This window comes from Penicillium chrysogenum, assembly GCF_028827035.1.
Source record: "Penicillium chrysogenum strain IBT 35668 chromosome Unknown utg000005l_segment0_segment0, whole genome shotgun sequence".
NCBI lineage: Eukaryota > Fungi > Ascomycota > Eurotiomycetes > Eurotiales > Aspergillaceae > Penicillium > Penicillium chrysogenum.
Window position 1 is genome coordinate 7,476,713 of NW_026622753.1, and position 19,632 is coordinate 7,496,344.

Here is a 19,632-nt window from a genome sequence, read left to right on the forward strand (position 1 = left end):
TATTCCGTTATATGTGGACCTCAGGTTAATGTCCCGAGCCCAAATCAAAAGAGGACTAGACCCCGCTTTACCCCTGCTTGGCATCGGAGTCTAGTCCTAATCGGGTAAAGTGGGTATCCCGGTATATCATGCCATCACAAAGAAACCTTCCCTCCAGGGCTACCTAGATATTTCCTGCCTTTTTTAAAGGGTCTGTTAACTTGCCCACACCATCTACCATTATGAACTCCAACATGGCTTTTGAGATGTCCAACATCTCCCTCGCTCAGAATGAGCTGCCGCAAATATGGCCTTCCAATCACCTCAAGTTTCAAAGCTGCTTGGCTTCTTTGACGAGTTTCTCAGTCTGGCAGTACGCAGTAACATTTCTAATTGCCATATTAGTCTATGACCAGGGTAAGCAGAGCCGTCAAGACCATAAGAATTTGCTGATCAGTCTCTAGTGATGTATATCAAACGAAAAGGCTCTATAGCTGGGCCTCCACTCAAGATACCGCTCATGGGTCCATTTATACAAGCCTTGCACCCGAGGTTTGAAGGGTATCTTGCACAATGGGCGAGTGGACCACTTAGCTGTGTATCGGTCTTCCACAAGTAAGCACGAACACCTGTCGTGTCATCAGACTTTTCCATCCCATCAAATTATTCAAACTAACTCAACTTATTATAGATTTGTCGTTCTAGCCTCCGACAGAGACATAGCGCACAAAGTGTTCAAGTCACCAGCATACGCCGAGCCATGTATAGTACCGATCGCCAAGGATATCCTAGGCCACAAAGCATGGGTCTTTCTTCAGGGTAGAGATCACGCCGAGTACCGCAGGGGGTTGACTCCCCTATTCACCAACAGAGCCATGGCTACATACCTACCGGTGCAAGAGAAGGTTCTGGCCGATTATTTTGACAAATTCGTTGCTGCCAGCAAGGGAAATAAGGGACAACCAAAGGAATTCATGACCATGTTTCGCGAGATCAACTGCGCACTTTCTTGCCGCACGTTTTTCGGAGATTATATCTCCCAGGCCGCGGTCAAGAAGATCGCAGACGACTTCTACCTCGCCACAGCCGCCCTCGAGTTAGTCAACGTGCCTCTGTCGATGTACATTCCATTCACCAAGCCCTGGCTCGGGAAGCGAACTGCCGACGCTGTGCACGCTGAGTTTTCAAAATGCGCAGCTGCATGCAAGGCAAACATGGCAACTGGAGCGACGCCAACGTGCATCGTAGACCACTGGGTCCTCCACATGATGGAATCCAAGCGCTACCAGGAAAGAATCGCTGCAGGGGAGACTGACGCCGAGAAGCCAACGAACATGATCCGCGAGTTCACGAATGAGGAAATCGGAGAGACATTGTTCACTTTCCTCTTTGCCTCTCAGGATGCGTCGAGCAGTGCCACGACTTGGCTATTCCAAATCCTCGCCCAGCGGCCCGACGTGCTCGATAAACTGCGTCGAGAAAACCTGGCTGCTAGAGGTGGTGATAAGAACAAGTCCTTCGATCTTCCAATGCTCGAGTCGCTCACGTACACCAATGCAGTTATCAAAGAGCTCTTGCGCCACCGTCCACCTGTTATTATGGTACCATATCTCGCGACGAAAGATTTCCCTGTTACGCCCAACTATACCGTTCCCAAGGGCGCTATGATCATCCCATCCTGTTATCCAGCTTTGCATGATCCGAATGTTTACCCTAACCCCGATAATTTCAATCCTGAGCGTTGGATCTCCGGGGATGCAGAGTCCAAAACCAAGAATTGGCTGGTATTTGGCGCCGGTCCGCACGATTGCCTCGCAAGAAAGTACGTGCCGTTGTCTATGGCTGGCATGATCGGGAAAGCAGCTCTGGAACTTAACTGGAAACATCATGCCACGGACAGATCAGAGGAGATTCGAGTTTTTGCTACGCTGTTTCCAATGGTTAGTACACTACCTTCTGGTATTGTCCCGATCGTTCCTTTTACTGACTCTTGACTCAGGATGGATGCCTGTTGGTGTTTTCAAAACGTCCATAGAGCCATCCTTTGCAGTTATCGGGATATAACTGAGATTCTTCGCCCGGACTCTTTCACGATGAAATGATATCCTTTGTGAAGACAGTTTTAGCACTGTCAACCTGTACAAATCGGGTTTATCATAATGGTACATTCATCTCTCTCAGGCTATCGTACAAACAAATACACATCTCGCATGCGCCCAAAATGTACAAAAACTCACAATCCTGCCATGGCCCTGGTGTTCCCTTCCTTAGAAAGCAAGTGATTGATCTTTTCAACAAGCTCATGAGTCCCATAAGGCTTGTAGATGATATCATCCATCCCAGCATCAATCATTTCCTCTTGTTGTGCGTCTCTGACATTCGCGGTGACTCCTAGAATGGGTACATGTCCTCCAGTTTCCTTTTCAATGTCACGAATTGCTTTCGCGGCACGGTTTCCATCCATCACGGGCATCTGCTGGTCCATGAGAATGCAGTCGAATGGGTTATCTCTATTCGCATCAACAGCCTCTTGCCCGTTGCTCGCTACCGACATGTTAAAACCCAGTGTACTCAACTTGCGGGATATTATTCGCCTGTTGATGACGTTATCCTCAACCAAGAGAATACGCTGGCCATCGCCGGTTAGTTTCTCTTCATCTGGAGGACTTTGATCGCCCCCCTGGGCCTTCTCATTCTCAACCTCGCGGGCTATACTGCCGGTACGAATTGTGTCTGCGCCCTTTGGGCCACCGGGCTGTGCCTCGAAGATGATATCTTCAGGAGGGCTTTCCGACATCTGGGGTTCATCTGTCGTTTCATTGACACCGCGCATTTCATTTCCCAGTGACTCGATATCAACACAGAGTTTGTCGAGTGCAGAAACGTCGAAACTCTGATCCCCTTCACCGGCTTCCTTGGTTGTTCTGCGTACTTTGAAAAAGAACCCAAACGTGCTTCCATGGCATTTTTTGGAGCTCACGCCAATCTCACCTCCATGTAGGTGGCAGAGTTTCCTACACACGTTGAGACCAAGGCCAGATCCACCGTAGATGCTTTCGGTTTTGGGCGTTGCCTGATTGAACCGTTCAAAGAGCCGTTTCTGGGCTTGCTCGGTGACCCCAATACCAGAGTCCTTGACGGCAACCATGATATACGCAACTTCGCCATTTCCCCATTCAGAATTATTAGTCCCGTCTTGGCGGAGTGCTGATTCACCCGAATCGAAGAAGACGATGTTTGGCGGGTACGAAGTCGGACGCTCGATTGAAGCACCCACTGAGACTCGGATCGATCGCTGGCCCTCCGATTGCGCGGTGAATTTGATAGCGTTCGAGAGTATGTTAACGAGCACCTGACCCATTCGATCTAGATCTGCCATGACCCAATCGATGCCGCATTCGGCATAGGAAACATCGGCCTTGTATTCGAAGCGGATTCCGTGCTTTCGGAGCTCTGGTCGGAATATCGCCATCGGAATGGTGAGATGTCGCTGTGGCTGGACCTTCCGTGGCGAAAGCGGCAGCATCGACGCGTCAAGTTTTGAAAAGGTGAGAACATCATTGACTATTTTCTTTTGATGCCTGATGCAGAGACTGATTGTCTCGGTTGCCTCAGTGATGCTCGTGACTGAGATTTCATCCGGTTTCTTGTTATAGATGGCCTCCTGAATATCCTCCGTGCAATGTACAATGGCAGACAGAGGATTGCGAATTTCGTGACTGATCATATCGATGAATCGTTCTTGTTGCTTCTTGCGTTCCTGCGCCTCCTCCGCAGCCTGCCTCTGTAGAAGTTCCGCCTTTTTCTCCGGAGTGATATCTGCGATTGTACAGATAAACACACCACCGTCGCCTAGCCCAAAGCATTGTACATCTTTATCATCCAGTCGATCCAATGTCATGACACACCAAATTGAGTCCGGGTCGCGCGTGTGGTATTCGAAACGTAGCGGTAGTTTGGAGCTCGCGACCTCCCGATACCCAGTAGACACCCGGTCGTAGTCGTCTGGATGGACCGAACGTAACCAACACTCGGAGAAGTTGACGCTGGGGCACGGGATGAGTTCACGGAACCGGCGATTCACGGAGACCAGTTCATATCGGTGGCTGAGGATGGCGACGCCGTTCGGTAGGAGGTCGGCCAGCTGTTGTGCCGAGACGTTTTGATTGAAAGTGAAAGTCATCTATTTCTTCGCGCCGATTCGCGCTTCTTCCAATATCAATGGAAGAGACGTCGGACACCGATAGAAAATGTTTGATGACTGCCCAATGAAGTGTTACCAGCAAAAGATTCGGGTGGCGCGCATGGCAGGTGAAGCTGAACCACGATCGTCGATCTTCCCGTCTGTAAATTAATTTATGACTGTAAGCCAATGTGTAAGCCAATATGTTGTATGTGTTGGCTTTTATGTGATCCCTGTCAAAAGCAGGGCTATGACGATATATAATATTGTACGTCATTGTGGATTCCCCTCAGTCTCCCGATGTGGAGGTGAAGTATCCTCCAAAACGTTGTGATTGGCAAAAGAGACCAAAGGGATGTCCACTTGGGAGGTGACCCTGAAGGCTTGGCACATGGCCTGCATCGTGACGTCATTGAACTATAGCCGAGCCCTATCTGACGGGAGAAGCCTCGGATATACAACATAGTCATGAGCTTCTGCTTTGCTTTTAAAAAGTTCGTGTGTGGTCATCTTAAACCCAGTGACTCTGGCTTTCTGCTCCACTCATAATATCGGTGAAGTATGCATCGTCCTAGTTCTTACATATATTTAGTCTAACACGGAGATATCTATTTCATAATTACCATTGAGGACAGAGTACATTGCTGGTTTGTACGAAGCAGAGCCCTTGCAATTATGTAGAAATATAATACAATATTGCAACCTAGTAAAGCGAGTTAGTATAAAAAAGATGAAATATGTGTGTGTGTGTGTGTGTGTGTGTGTGTGTGGTTCTGAAGCATATCATAGTACAGTAAGAGTCACATGTACGAATTCTATAACATGGTATACTTCCACCATAAAGACTTTAGACGTTTAGATAACTATAGTAGATAATCACTACCAATCAACAATGGTTGATCATGCTGGTCATCTTGGTCAGAGCTTTTGCTTGACTGGCGATCAGCTTGGCAAAAACAGGAGAGAAATGTTCCTATTGCCCACGTTTGGCTTGGCAAAGGCGATCCAGGGCATACCGTAGTTTATCCATTATTCATCAATTTGACAAGTCCAGTAAATAGAGATCATTCGTCAGTGGCCACGTTATAGGATGAGTGGAACCCGCGTGCTCCATTAGAGAGTCGTACTCCGTATGGAGCACAGAATATGCAAACTGCTAAAAGGAGAATTAGGGAGATTTTAAATTTTCGACGGCCGAGAAGACCGGTCCTCCACTCGGAAGGACCAGAGGTCTAGAAGACAGCCAGTGGATGATGAATGTGGGATGAGCTGTCGCGGCGGGAGAGTGAAAAATCAGCGTGGCGAATCCCGAATTTTGACCCGGTACCAAAAATAGTAGAGATAGAAAACATTCCCTCTGTGAAAATCCAAAATACTAGCTAAATCTTATAGGTACTTTTATAAGCCCATATAGTTCTGAAAAAGCCAGCCTTGGAGTAGCCCTAAAACACCCAGTTGGCCTACGAGCCCCTACCGGGATGCCGTGGGTCTTAGCGCTCGGCCCGATAACTTTTAAGTTTTTTGGTAGCAAAATTGTAGATTCCAAAGCCGATAGCCATTCTCAAGTCGCCATTGATGTGTTGGCTCAATAAATTGTGAGCAATAGGGCCGCGATGCATATGCATTGCGTTATCAGAGCCACATTTTAATCACGATAATCCTATACTATCTCGCATGTGCTAAACGACAGGGCCAGTGATTTCTCCTCTCCACTCCTCGTGGGTTTATCGTGGGTCTTCCCATCTCAAAGAGGTAACCCGAGAGAACATGCTCCATTCTAAGATCTTGCTCAAAAGGGTAATCCGAAAGGCATCACTCCACTTTTTAAACTGGATCGATTGAAGATTTTGATTTTTAGTTTGATAGTAAATCGTATATTAGTCTGGAAGTAGGTACCAATGCTACCCTGGCCATCCGTTTCCATCTTCATTTCGTTTTCACAATCACAATGGGCATTGTCGACTATTTCAGTCGACCACGTGGCCATCAGGCACATGGTGGTGATGAAACACCCACCATGGAAGCCCCAAAAGTAATCGAGCCTAATGTAATCTCTAGTCCGGACTTCTCGGGCGCTGTTACACCTGCGCAAATGCTCCCTTCGCCGGCTGGGAGCGAGGATACCCTTATTTTTGAGAAGATCCCGCATCAATTCGGTCGCCTGGCTTCTTGGAAAGGGTCTTTGATTTTGCTTGTCACCTCCGGCTCTCAGTTTCTAGACAATGTCTTCATGACGAGTGCCAACATTGCCCTGTCGTCAATTCAACAGGATTTCGACGTGTCTAGTACCGACTTGCAATGGATGATTTCTGCATACACTTTGTCGTTTGGTGGCTTCCTTTTGTTAGCCGGTGCTTTGTCTGATCGGTATGACTCTTCCTTCCGTTGTCTCAAGACTTTGGCATAATGCTAACCTGCCCAGATATGGACGAAAGAAGATCCTCTGTCTAGGTCTTGCCTGGCTTTCTCTATGGACCCTAGCCATTGGATTTGGCCAATCGTTTATTCAACTTACGGTGTTCCGTGGCATTCAAGGCATTGGAGCTGCGATGACTGTGCCATCTGCTATTGGCATCATCAGTTCCTACTTCAGCGGTGTTGATCGCACCCGTGCACTGTCAATCTATGGAGCCTCGGGAACCCTGGGCTTCTGTACCGGTCTCATCTTTGGTGGTTTCTTGACCTCTTCGTTGGGCTGGAGATACATCTTCTACCTCATTGTTATCATCACTGGATCTTTGGGAATCTTGGGCTTCATCGTCCTCCCAAGCGATGTTCCTTCCGAAAAGAAGCATGAAAGAATGGACTACATTGGCGCAGTGATGTCGACAGCTGGCCTGATCCTGCTCCAATTTGTCCTGTCCAGTGGTGGAACCTACGGCTGGGACCAGCCGTTCATTATTGTGCTATTGATCTTGGCAGTTGGTCTTCTTGTTGGATTCACGATCCTTGAGAAGTACGTCAGCAACCCTATCATGCCGCTTTCTTTGTGGAAGATTCGCAATTTTGCCGGTCTCTGGGTTATTGGTTTCAGTGAGTTGCCTATTCCCCGAACTCGTGCTTCGAGCAGTGCTAATTATACACAGCTGGCTATGGCACCTACCAAAACGTTATTTACTATATTGTCCTTATGGCACAGGAAGTGGACAAGCTTTCCGCTGGTGATACGGCCCTTCGCTTCTTGCCTATGGGAGCGATCGGCTTTATTGTTTCTCTTGGAACAGGGAAACTCCTCGAATTCATGAATGGAAAGCACCTTCTCATTATCGGACTGGTTCTGGCTGTGGTCGCTCCCATCTCGAGTGCTTTGACTTCTAATCCTGAATCAGGCTTGTATGTATCCTCATTTCCTTTTGCATCAAACTATACTAACGCTCGCAGTTGGCTCAATGTTCTCCCCACCTCCCTTATCAGTATCTCATCCGTGTCTTTTATCTTCGTCACGACTAGCACTGTGGTACTCACAAGTGTACCGGTCGAAGTCAAGAGCCTTGCTGGTGGCATGGTAAGTTTTTCCTTTCTTGCACTTCCACTTTTATATACTAACATCATAAACCAGCTCAACACTGCATTCCAAATCGGCTCTGGCGTTGCATTGGCTATCTCCGCGGCTGTTACCGATGCCGTCGATATCCAGCAAGGACATGGTCTCGCGGAACAATACGCTACCGGTCTCTGGTGCTCTGTCGGCCTAGCTGGGCTTGGGCTGATCATTGGTATTGTTTCCGTTCGGCACAAGGGTATCGGACCTAAAGATAGATTGGGTGCCGGCCCGGTTGCTATTTAAAGCCTTGTTACGACTTCTTTTTGGGTACCTTTTTTTATAGATGGATGATAGATAGACTTACTTTTTGTTTTCCGTTTGGCATTCGTATTTAAATATGATGGATTTAGCGCTTGGTTATCATGGCGGGGAAATGAGGCGGATACACGGTATTTTCTCACAATATCAAAATGATCGCACACTTAACGTGCCTATCCAGGCACATGGTTTCATGCCCAGGTGGTTCTCGGCATTGCGTACTCTACCCCTTGCTTTGGGCTCTACTGCACCGTAGATGCATCACACCGCTTGTTGCGGTTGCGGTTGCGTAGCCTGTAGTAGCCCGACAATATATTTCGATGATTTCCGAGTCAGGACAGGAAGCTTACATATATTTTTGGAATTGAACCTTGACAGTTTTACATTCTCTTCCAGAAGTATTATCATCACGGTCATGAATGCACCCGAGGAGCGGACTAAATACGAGGGTGCAGAGAAGAGCACGACTCATATACCCCCAAACACGTCTCAACCTGCTGTCAGCGACCGTAAAAAGGTCCTCATCGTTGGCGCTGGTAAGCCTTCCTCCCTTTCCCGACCCATTTCAGAACAGGAAATTCCTCGCAAATAACTGACATCTACCTAGGCTCGGCTGGTCTCGCGCTAGCCCATGGGTTGAAAAAGGTGGGAGATAGCGGTCGCGCCTCGTCCACCACACTAGCAATACACACTAACAATACATGCTTCAGGCCGGGATCCCTTTCTTAATTTTCGAAAAAGAAGAAGCACCGACTCGCAAGCGAAACTGGAGTATAGGACTGCACTGGGGCTACGAGCCACTGCAATACCTCGTACCCGCAGACATTTTGGCCGGACTCGAGCAGGCGCAGGTTGACCCGCACATCCCGACCACGCACAATGATAAAATTCCCATGGTCAATGGTGAGAGTGGAGCTCTGATCACAGAGCTGAAGTCGTCCAAAGTGTACCGTCTGCGCCGAGACAAATTCCGGGCAATGTTGCTTCAAGGCATCGACGTACGTTGGGGGAAGCGTCTCTGTAATATCACTCAATCCCCTGCCGGCGAACATGTCACTGCGAAGTTCACGGACGGCACAGAGGTCATTGGTAGTCTTCTCATTGCGACCGATGGTCCACACTCGACCACACGTACACTGTTGCTTGGCGAAGAAGCCGCCAAAGTCACACCGATTGATTACGCCGCAACTATGTGTTTCACTCGGCATACGCGTGAGCACGCCCTGTTTCTACGTGCCCATCCCCACCATCCGGTACACCAGGTCGGTCCTCATCCTGAGGGTTATTGTGGGTGGATGAACATCCATGACGGGGACGATATGGACCATCCAGAAAACTGGATTTTTACCCACTACATCTCCTTTCCAGAACCGCGCGACTATGTCAATACACGAACCGTGCGAGAACACGCCGTACATCAGAAGGAATTGGCCCGTCGGTTTGCCGACCCCTGGCGCAGTGCCTTTGAGTGGATGTCTCCCGATAATGAGGCCTGGTATGCTAAGCTTCGAAACTGGGACCCAAGTCTCCCGGAGCATCGGTGGGATAATCATCAGGGCCGGGTAACTCTGGCGGGTGATGCTGCCCATCCGATGACTTACCAGCGTGGCCAGGGGCTCAATCATGCTATGAAGGACGCTTACACTGCATGCAAGGCAATTGAGTCATTCTGGAATCAGGGTAACTTCATCATGGAGGAACGTGCCGAGGCTATACAGATGTACGAGAAGGAGATGATCATGCGGACAGGGGAGGAAGTTCGTTTGAGCGAGGAGACCACTCTAAAAATGCATAATTGGTCCAAAATTATGCAAAGTCCCCTGTTGCAACACGGAATGACAGTCAAGTCTAAGTAAATCTGATCAAGGGCCCGGTCTAAGAATGGATAATTCCCGACAAGCCGCCCGAAGAGCTGGCTACGAAATGGATTCGTTAAAGGTACTTTGATATGTTTAAGCAATCCTAGATTGTAAACCATATATCTGATATGTAAGCATTGATATGCGAGGTATGCATTTTTAATGCAGTAAGGGTTTGAAGGTGGTTTATTGTCTTCCCAGGTAGTTACGTAGGGACCAATTACGGCCTGGTAAATAAGGCAACGAACACCCATGGACCCACATCACGTGTATGTCACATCCGCATTTGGACACGCGATGCATTCATAGTATTCACAGCAAGCTGTTCCCGGCACTTGAGGAATGTAAAGGGGAAAAAGATGCTTTTTTCAGTAATCCTTTTGTGGCATTCAAAAGATTGACTAGGACTTGAACCCTTCCAATGTGGTGATGTGGTGTGAATACCTTCCTCCTTAATTCTCATTGTTGTTCACGCCTCTCAGTATGATCGCCAGGAGAAAAATCCTCCAAACGGCCGCTGTGGCGGCCCTTACTACTTATTTGCTCTGCACGGCGTTTGTCAGAAGCTTTGGCGATAAAACATGGTCCATCTCAATTCCCGAACTCTCTCGGAACACCTTGGGCGGTAGTGTCTTCGAACATATCCAAAACAACACCCTTGGGGTTAGACCTTGCCTACCATCTTCAGGACTTGGTTTCTGACTCAACGAACTTTTAGTTTGAGCATATATATGCGATCAGTTTGAAAGAGCGGACCGACAAGCGCGATTTCTTGACATTAGCAGCCTCGATATCAGGCTTCAAGGTGGAATGGCTCGACGGAGTGCGACCCCATGATTTACATTCCAAGGCCATGCCTGATGTACGCTGCCCATTCAATAAATTCCAAACAACCTTCTCATGATCTCTTAGGGTCTGGACCCCTCACGCGTGAAGCGCATGTTGGCGTGCACACATGAATGCATTGGTCAAGTAGAGTCCCACCCCATTCTCGGTATCCAAAGGCAATGCTGACGTTTTAACATCGAAAACAACAGTGTGATAAGCAATGACTATTCGACAGCTTTGATCTTGGAAGATGACGCAGACTGGGACGTGAGCCTCAAATCCCAGCTGGGGGAATTTGCGCGCGGGCTGCACGCTTTGAAAGGAACCAATCACGTATCCAAAGAAGCTCCTTACGGAACAGATTGGGATCTCCTCTGGATCGGCGGGTGTGCCTCGGGCCCGAACGCCAACGAAACAAGCTTCTACGCTATCCCCATGGACCCCACAGTTCCAAGGGTCCACCACCGAGCCACCTGGGGTGGACCCACCGAAAAGTGGAAGCAACAATATCCAGAATTGGCCGAGGACTCGACGCGATTTATATATCGGGCGGAAATGGGCTGCTGCATGTTTGGCTATGCAGTCACGACCAGGGGCGCTCGGAACATTCTTGCCGCTCTTTCCATCGACCATCTGGATAAGCCGGTAGACGATGCCCTGAGTGAATTGTGCGCGGGTGCTAATGGGCGTCACAAGATTGAATGCTGGGCTCCATTCTCCAACTTGATTGGTACATATAGAAAGGCCGGCTCCGCTTCTCGGGATTCGGATATTGAGAACAACAACGCGGCTGACTTCCATGAAGAGCAGGCCTGGAATATGGTATACAGCACCAGGCGTAACATCCACCAATTGGTCGCTGGTGAGGAAACTGTTTACTCACAATGGAAGGATGAAGATGTGCCATGGTCGAGCAGAGCGATTGAGCACAAGGAGTTTGTTTACCCTGATGGGTATCTGGTCAATTAGCTTTGCCTCAAGTGCTGGTTAGCTTTATGTTAATAGACCTCCGCATAATACCTCTTTTATTTTCATGAGCTAGCCCTTGTTAAAGCTGGATGGGAGAGGATTGGGTCAACACTTGCTATCTTAGACTTTGGCTTCAGAAGCTATTCCATAACTCCTTGCTCCTGGAAGGAGTTGCCACGATACGTATAGTTCCCATTTTTAAAATGCTACGGTGCCATATAAAGGAATTGTACAGTATCATTCCATGAAAGTTGGAATTCCTCAACCCTTGGCATTTGGGATTAAGTTTCGGCTTTTATGGTGGATTTGATAGGGCAGAAGCTTAGAGAATGGCGTCCTTTAGGGTCGGCCCGGTAGGCTTTATCGATGATCGTGATCTAGCACCTACATGTGTATGTATAGGTATGCTTCTGAAGTTATAGTTGTTTACTTTAAGTGGTCAGAATAGGTGGTTTATGAACAAACCGATCTTCCTTTCCATTTTTATTCAGTTTTACGATTAACATACAAATATATAACCCATTTCCTCCATCTGCCGTATGTTGTAGCGCATCAAGCATTCAGCGCGTTGCATTGGAGATGTCTAGACCATTATGTGGGAGCTTTTCCCCTTGCGTCGGCTCTTGAGTACCATTTACTCCAGACTTTGGGTTTTCTTCGACTATTATACCAGGCCGCTTACCACTTTTTTATTCTCTCCTGTTAATCTCCCTTTCTGTGCATTCTTCGGCCCTGCCACAAGGGCCTGTCCTGCCATTTCTCGTTCACTTCTCCAAATATCCCCGGCCTGGCCATTGGAAGCTCTGGGTCCTAAAGTAAGCCCAGAAGAATGAGCCCAATAGCCTTGCATGCTACCTTCTGTGTCACACGGCTTAAACATCCTACTTGAGTTCGGTGGAAATGAAGACTACGCGCAAAGGAATGGAATGCCTAGAGCCTGGTATCAACGAGCCGAGATAGCCGGGTCTCAACGGTCCCCAGTTTCTTTAAATGTCAGGGATTCACCAAGTTGGCAGCAGCTGATGAGTCTGACTTGCAAGAAGACCTCGTCAACCCGTTGATCGAAGTTGCCCCACTCCCGCCGATCCATTATAATTATATTACACCGGTCCTCACCCAGTCGTACACATGCCACGCTTCCTCGGCCTTCGTGGCAATAGCCTCCATGTAGCAGCCATTCTCGGGGTGCTCATGCCTGGAATCCTCACAATAGGCTACAATGCCTCACTACTTGGGGGAGTCCTAACACTAAAAAGCTTTGAAGAACAATTCCCAGAAATCGACATTGCTGCTGCCGTTAATAAACCACATGCATCGACAATTCAAGGCCTTGTTGTGGCCTCTTACACAATAGGGGGATTCTTTGGAACCCTCTCGTGTATATGGCTAGGTGACAGATTTGGCCGGCGACGCACAATAATGGCTGGATCGGTCGTGCAGGCCGTTGGAGCTGTGTTTATGGCTAGCGCAGGCTCCCTCGCCCAACTCACTACATCTCGAGTCATCCTCGGTTTAGGTACTGGTGTTTTACTGGCCACGATCCCTCTTTGGCAATCTGAGATATCGCCTGCTGACAAGCGTGGTGCTCATGTTGGCATGAAGGGGATATTCAGCGGTTTTGGCTGTGCCCTTGCCCTTTTTCTCGACTTTGGAATGTCGTTCACGCAAGGCAGCGTCGCCTGGAGATTTCCTTTTGCGTTTGTGGTGCTGCTTTCCATTGCTGTCTTGGTGTTCATCTGCCTGTTACCAGAATCCCCCCGTTGGCTTGTCCGACAAGGCCGACTCTGTGAGGCTAGTGAGGTTCTAGCAGCTCTCGAAGATATATGCGTTGATGATCAAGCTGTGAAAACGAGAATCAAGGATGTCCAAACGTCGCTGGACTTGTTTGAGGAAAAGTCACTTGGTCAAATATTCCACATGGGGCCCCAAAGGACTTTCCACCGAGCTAGTATTGCTGCTTTGGCCATGTTATTCTTACAGCTCACTGGCTCTACCGTCATTACCTTTTACAGTACGTATTTCGAATTATCCCTCCCCTGTCGAATCGACACATCGCAGTGGCTTATGCTGCGCGCTTTTAGCAACCGCAATCTTCGAAAACAATCTTTCGCTGGGTAATTCAACATCGACAGTTCTAGCTGCAATCTATCAGCTAGTCGGTCCCATTGGCGGGGCCGTCTGTGTTTTCAAGATCGACGGACTTGGTCGCCGTGTATTGCTTCTAGGCAGTGCAATCGGAAACGTGGTCTGTCTGGCCTTAGTAGCTGGCCTCGGGACCCAAACTGACAATCCACTCGCAATGCGGGGTGCTGTTTTCTTTATTTTCCTGTTTCATTTCAGCTACATCATTGGATTTGGCGCAATACCATATCTCTACGCCGCGGAAATTGCGCCCTTGCATCTACGCACGACTATCAACAGCTTCAGCATCAGCATATCCTGGGCAGTCAGCATTTTACTCACTGCTTTCACACCCATTGCATTCAACAGCATGGGGCAGACGTACTTTGTCATTTTCGCGGGTTGCAATGCAATGATGATACCTGTCATCTATTATCTGTTTCCCGAGACTGCCGGGCGCAGTCTCGAGGAGATGGATAAGATCTTTGCCCTTTCGCGTGGTGTCTTGGATGCTGTTAAAGTCGCTCGGTTTCTTCAGCATGGACAATCAATTGACGCGTCGCTTGAGAAGGAACTTGATCCTAAATTCAAGTGCCCGGAACTTCAGCTACGTGAGATATATTCGCCTTGATCCTTTTCCAAGACTTATGGCGTTATCCAGTTGAAATGAACGAATATTATATGTATGAACCTTTTATTGGTGGGAAGTGATACATGATGTTGTGAATTGCACTTTCTACAATACGCCAGGAGATGTGTCGATGAACGCGCATAAATACCAAAACAGAAACAAACATACAGTAACAGACAATCGCCTTGTCTGGAATCTCAAACAATGCATGATAAGTACAGGAGATAATGTGCGGACTATACTGCTCTCTTCTCGTTTTTGATCTCCTCCTCAGCTCGCAAGGTGATTGCCAAGATGATCGCCCCTAGGTTCGTTACGGACGATTTATTTGGGGTTTTCCATGGACCATATTGGTGCATAGTTAAGAATGATGAGTCCCCTTTCAAAGATAAAGGCAGCTTATTGTTCAGGTAGTCGAGATATTCCTGGTTGTACTTAGCAACTGTCACGAACACCTCATGTCGATCTTGAGATATATGAAACCGCCTATTGTGATATTAGTAGTACTCGTAGTTGCGCTTAGAAGGGATAAAACATACGTGGTGTTGGTACGCTGAGCTAGGTCGCCGTCGCTTTTGATCCAAGCGACCATTTGGGCGCTCTCCTGCATTTGAATAGCCAGGAGATTGTGAGACCTTTGCACAGGTTTGACTTATATAAGCGAAAATCAAAGGGGCCCGGGCCTACTGAGCGCTCAGGCGTGTCGCTCAGCAATCCTCCCTCGTCACATTCCATCACATTGACTCTCCACTCCATCTTACTGTTTGTTCTTTCATTCATCCTAGCTAGGCATCTGACTTAAAAGCCCGGGTTTCAGTCGTCCTTGTCCAAATTCATCACTCATCTCCCAGGCTATCCATCATCATACAAATTCAAATCCGTCTACGAAACATGTCTCCAAAGAACGAAGCTCAGGAAAAAAGTCGGCACTGGGAGCAACGTAGGCTCTTGCATGACCTTGAGTCTTCCATCGAGAATCTTGATGTGCACAAACTTGACGTGACTCGACTCAAGGAATTGAACGTCAACCTCTGCCGTATGACTCTCGATCGAAACTCGGAGCTCAAGCCCCACTTCTTTGCGCCAAGACACGACGACCTCCCGCAACCCAGCGATAAGATACTCGACGAGTTCTTTGCACCTGACCCATGGCCTTTGAGGGAAGGACATTTGAAAAAAAAGAAAAAGAAATTGCTGGTCATATCTGACCGCCGCATGTTGCCGCCTTTGCTAAGCGGGCTGACCCCTCTTTCCCATCCTTATCTATATTCTTTTCATAGGAATCAAGCATCCTGCAGTTCTTCGTTTGCCATCAGTAAACTGTCTTTTCCATCAAGAATTCATCAGTCCTAGGCCGTCTGAAGTCATACCTATCAACCTCGGACCGAAGGATCACCAGTAGACTGACGGAGGCGGTGAGGCCTGCAGGGAGGTGCAGGCCAAGATCCGGTCTGTCAGATTTTAGTGGTTCCAGAGGGGGGTTCTTGACGCTAATAAGAGCAACCTTCTATCAAGTCGAGCTGTGATCGACTTCTCTGAATAAAAAAAAAAAAAAAGGAAAGAATCCCTAATAGCGTTACGTTGGATGGCCGAACGGTCGTCTAAGAAAAACATCAGTCCCACCAAGAAACTCGATTCACAAGCCCTCTAGGGTGTTATTACCGAGCGCGGAGGTCGTCCAGACTACGCTAAGTTATCCGACGAAGCTTATCGGGCGGCAGCTAGAAAAGAGTTAGAGGGGACAGTCATTGAAGGGTCCTCTTCTGACGAAGAAACGATCAAAACGTCTCCGTCAAAAGGCAAGGGACGAAGGTAGCCGAGAACGGCGCCAGTTAAAATCTCTGAAATTCAACTTAAGGAGGATCGTCAGATATAAAGTCATTATTACGACGAGATGCCGACTTCATTTAAAGTCAAACCCTTCTAGGGTCTCTAGGATGGATATAAAGATCCGCTGGACTTCATTGAAGACATTGAAACCGCTATCGAACGTGATTACGCTCGTCAAGACGAAGAACTCTCCACACGTAAGAAGCGAGGAGAAAAGGTCGATAAAGAAGAGAAGGCTCTAAGTGATAAAAAGGAGAGAGACTATCGTCTTCTGTTTCGTCAAAACGTTAGTAGACGAGTAGAAATATAGCTAAAAGGCATAAGCCGCGAGACACGCTAGGATTAGTAGAAGCTCCGGACGAGCTGCCTCGAGAGGTACCGACTTCTAGAGGAAGACCTAGTCGCGAATATTACGCGTATAGAAGCGTAGTACGATAGTCTGAAGCAGATAAAAGACAAGTCTATTACTACCTATCTAGAAAGGGCGGATGACTTTTATACTCAATACGGCGAAGATAAGAGCTATCTCGGAATCAAAGTTGTGTAGGGTATTAAAGAAGGACCTAAGAGGGATATGATCCAGTTCCACTTAAGATAGGAGAAGAGAATGGATTACGTCACCGCGAGGAAGTTGATTGTGGATGCGTACTTAGGAGCAGACAATCCTTTTATTCGTGAAGAGCCAGAGATATCTACTAGAGCATCTTTCGAAGATATGATCCGAGACACCATACCGGAGGTGGTCCGCGGATTGAAACACCTCATCGGAGAAAAGGCCTAGCACTAACGTTAGCAAATAGTAGCTAACGCCGGGCGAGGTAGAGATCCGGGATAAGGTCAGGGATCGTCCTCTAAAGGACCTAACCGTCTAATAGATCTGAGCCAAATCGAGTGCTAGAACTATAATAAGAAGGGGCACTACGCCAATTCGTGCCCGAAAAGTCAGAGGGGTCCGTAATAGGTTACCGCCCACGTAGCTCTTCCTACCCGTATCCTTAAGCGTAGCGACTAATAGGACGATAACTCTTAGGGGGATCACTATCCCTAGCTATATATGTTATAACCGTGAACCCTGATCCTATTATAGCTGCGAGGGAACCTCTATTAAGAAATCAGAAAGGGAAGTAACCGTAGCGGGAGACTGTTAATGATTCTAGGGTTGGATAGCGTCTCCGGAACGTGCGCTTATCGGAGAATATCGATAGAGGGCAAGGATTGTAAAGACTGTCCGACGAGCAGGTTCTATAGGTTATACGGCCGGTCGACGACTTCCAGCCGCGGGAGCGAATGGATACCGAGGCATCGTAAGCCACTATCCGCCGGAGCGTAACTCCAGGCCCCTCGCGGGACTATACCATATATGATCAGACCGTGAATCTATCTAGCAACCATCCTTCCTATAAAACGACAGTCACAGAGACATATCGCAAGGAGAGAGTTCAGATCGGCGCTGAACCGCCGAAGATACCCGGTCCTATCCGAGCAATCGGGGGTGGTGAAAGGTTTTCGATCGGGAAGGTGTTAAAAGAGACATACGTTACCCTACCGCTGGCTTAGTTGCTAGATAGATCTAAGCCTACGCGGAAGGAACTAGTATGGTTCCTATAGGATACAGCCCCACGATTCAGAATCCGACGTGTTAAGGTCCGAGACTAGGTCAGCTTCGTGTCTGACAACGTCCCCGAAACTAGTCAGCGGCGTCAGAAAGATTAATTGATGATCTACACGCCTATTGTAATATCTAAGGCGCTAGAAGATGACGGACGATCGACTCCGATATTTGTCGAATTATAGATCGGTGATAAAAGGATCCTACGAACTCTGTTAGATAGCGGGTCGCTAGTGGAGTTGATCTCTAAGCGAGTTGCGAAGGAGATCTATACTATAACTTACACCGACACGGGTAAAGAGATCAGCCTCGTAGACAACCACACAACCTTCCTAAAGCGATATATATATCTCCCGGTCAATGTCGCAGGGGTCCGCGTATATATAAAGTGTTACATTATCAATATAAACATATACGACCTACTTCTCGGAGTCCGCTAGATAAGACATATCAGATACGTAGTGGACTATAGAAAGGGACGTGTGACTATCCGAGGATCCGACGGAATACCTATAACGCTCGATATAGAACTAGCTCCGATTGAATATCTCGAAGAACTGCCCGTCATTTATATAGATAAAGAGGGAGTGGATAACATCCTTCAGCGTGTGATCGACGATCTAGGATAAGACGTCGAGGAACTCTCCGACTAGGAGGGTTTCTAATTGCCCCGAAGAATCACCTCCGATCGGATAGGGTAGACGTTCGAGTAATTCAGGGGGCTCCGCGGAATGCGGGGTAGATTAACGTGCCGTTAAGAAACACTATACATTTAGCGATCCAATCGAAGAAGAGCATTCATATCATTAGACGAAGATAAAAATGAGAATGAAAAATAAAAATAAACGGGTGCACTAGTCAGACCAGATCGATAAAAAGACCGCCGGGAGTGGCGATAAGGACGAGATAAATATCATACGACCGACCCCGGGTCTAGTAGCAGATTTAGTGCATATAGTAGTATCATTCTAGGTGGATCCTACCACCTATTTATACCCCTAACATCGTCTAGAGGTCCTAGATATAGCTAAAGGTAACCCTAATAAGGCGGAAATCCTATAGAAGGAATATCACACTAATTATATACGGCGGCTAAGAAACTAGAGGGATCAGATAGTGATAGCCGCGCTCTAAGAAAAGAGCTCGAACTTAGATAGAATCATACCCTTCCGTTTGAACGAGGTCGGACGATTTCCCACTAAACGTCGTCCGGTCATACGCGAGATTAGTCAAGAGCCCTAGGATTATATTGACCGTTAGTTCTAGATAACCGAGCTAGTTATCGGTGAAATGGCGGACACTAAGGCACGTAGGGCTAACGTGCGCCGTTTACTATACACGTGGCGTGACTGTTTTGCTAAGTCGGTTAGAGATATACGAGCCACGGATTTGATCGAGCACTCGATTGATCTAATACCAGGATTAAAGCCCGTGAAGGCTAAAATGAAAAGGTACACCTAGGCGGAACGAGATTTCGCTACGAAAGCTTTCCCGGACATAGAGGAGGCAGGGATCCTTTATCGGATAGTATCCCAATAGGGAGCTCAGACTAAATTCGTGCCTAAGAAGACGCCGGGAGATCTCCGCATCGTACATAACTTTATTCCTATCAACAAGTGGACGACGGGATGTTCATATCCAGTCCACAGCTTAGACGAGGTTATTAATATCGTTCTGAAGGCCAAGTATAGGGTGTATTTCTCGGCTAACGTATCCTACAGATACTAGGCGGTCCCTATTAAGCCAGGGGACGAATATAAAGCTACGGTTATCACTCTATATGGTCAATACGCATACCGTAGGATAGGCATAGGTCTGAAG

At 47.8% G+C, this 19,632-nt stretch overlaps 8 protein-coding genes across 8 annotated transcripts; 6 read left to right on the top strand and 2 right to left on the bottom strand.

Moving 5' to 3' along the window:
• Positions 1-221: 221 nt before the first annotated feature.
• N7489_011204 (uncharacterized protein) lies at positions 222-1,973 on the top strand (the record flags this gene model as incomplete). Its single annotated transcript, XM_056716953.1, has 3 exons — positions 222-396; positions 444-594; positions 671-1,973. 3 exons carry the CDS (start codon positions 222-224, stop codon positions 1,971-1,973), a joined length of 1,629 nt encoding a protein of 542 aa, XP_056564575.1.
• Positions 1,974-2,212: 239 nt separating this feature from the next.
• N7489_011205 (PAS domain-containing hybrid sensor histidine kinase/response regulator) lies at positions 2,213-4,162 on the bottom strand (the record flags this gene model as incomplete). The annotated part of the gene is made up of 1 exon (XM_056716954.1): positions 2,213-4,162. One exon carries the CDS (start codon positions 4,160-4,162, stop codon positions 2,213-2,215), a length of 1,950 nt encoding a protein of 649 aa, XP_056564576.1.
• Positions 4,163-6,110: 1,948 nt separating this feature from the next.
• N7489_011206 (uncharacterized protein) lies at positions 6,111-7,949 on the top strand (the record flags this gene model as incomplete). Its single annotated transcript, XM_056716955.1, has 5 exons — positions 6,111-6,529; positions 6,585-7,195; positions 7,249-7,495; positions 7,544-7,667; positions 7,722-7,949. 5 exons carry the CDS (start codon positions 6,111-6,113, stop codon positions 7,947-7,949), a joined length of 1,629 nt encoding a protein of 542 aa, XP_056564577.1.
• Positions 7,950-8,379: 430 nt separating this feature from the next.
• N7489_011207 (FAD-dependent oxidoreductase) lies at positions 8,380-9,820 on the top strand (the record flags this gene model as incomplete). Its single annotated transcript, XM_056716956.1, has 3 exons — positions 8,380-8,500; positions 8,572-8,609; positions 8,675-9,820. The coding sequence occupies 3 exons, from the start codon at positions 8,380-8,382 to the stop codon at positions 9,818-9,820; spliced, it is 1,305 nt and encodes a 434-aa protein (XP_056564578.1).
• A 486-nt stretch (positions 9,821-10,306) lies between these two features.
• On the top strand, positions 10,307-11,620 carry N7489_011208 (uncharacterized protein; the record flags this gene model as incomplete). The annotated part of the gene is made up of 4 exons (XM_056716957.1): positions 10,307-10,486; positions 10,542-10,685; positions 10,736-10,817; positions 10,887-11,620. 4 exons carry the CDS (start codon positions 10,307-10,309, stop codon positions 11,618-11,620), a joined length of 1,140 nt encoding a protein of 379 aa, XP_056564579.1.
• Positions 11,621-12,748: 1,128 nt separating this feature from the next.
• On the top strand, positions 12,749-14,372 carry N7489_011209 (uncharacterized protein; the record flags this gene model as incomplete). The annotated part of the gene is made up of 2 exons (XM_056716958.1): positions 12,749-13,631; positions 13,702-14,372. The coding sequence occupies 2 exons, from the start codon at positions 12,749-12,751 to the stop codon at positions 14,370-14,372; spliced, it is 1,554 nt and encodes a 517-aa protein (XP_056564580.1).
• Positions 14,373-14,608: 236 nt separating this feature from the next.
• Positions 14,609-14,982, bottom strand: N7489_011210 (uncharacterized protein; the record flags this gene model as incomplete). Its single annotated transcript, XM_056716959.1, has 2 exons — positions 14,609-14,858; positions 14,912-14,982. The coding sequence occupies 2 exons, from the start codon at positions 14,980-14,982 to the stop codon at positions 14,609-14,611; spliced, it is 321 nt and encodes a 106-aa protein (XP_056564581.1).
• Positions 14,983-15,263: 281 nt separating this feature from the next.
• Positions 15,264-15,691, top strand: N7489_011211 (uncharacterized protein; the record flags this gene model as incomplete). Its single annotated transcript, XM_056716960.1, has 2 exons — positions 15,264-15,569; positions 15,653-15,691. 2 exons carry the CDS (start codon positions 15,264-15,266, stop codon positions 15,689-15,691), a joined length of 345 nt encoding a protein of 114 aa, XP_056564582.1.
• Positions 15,692-19,632: the final 3,941 nt, after the last annotated feature.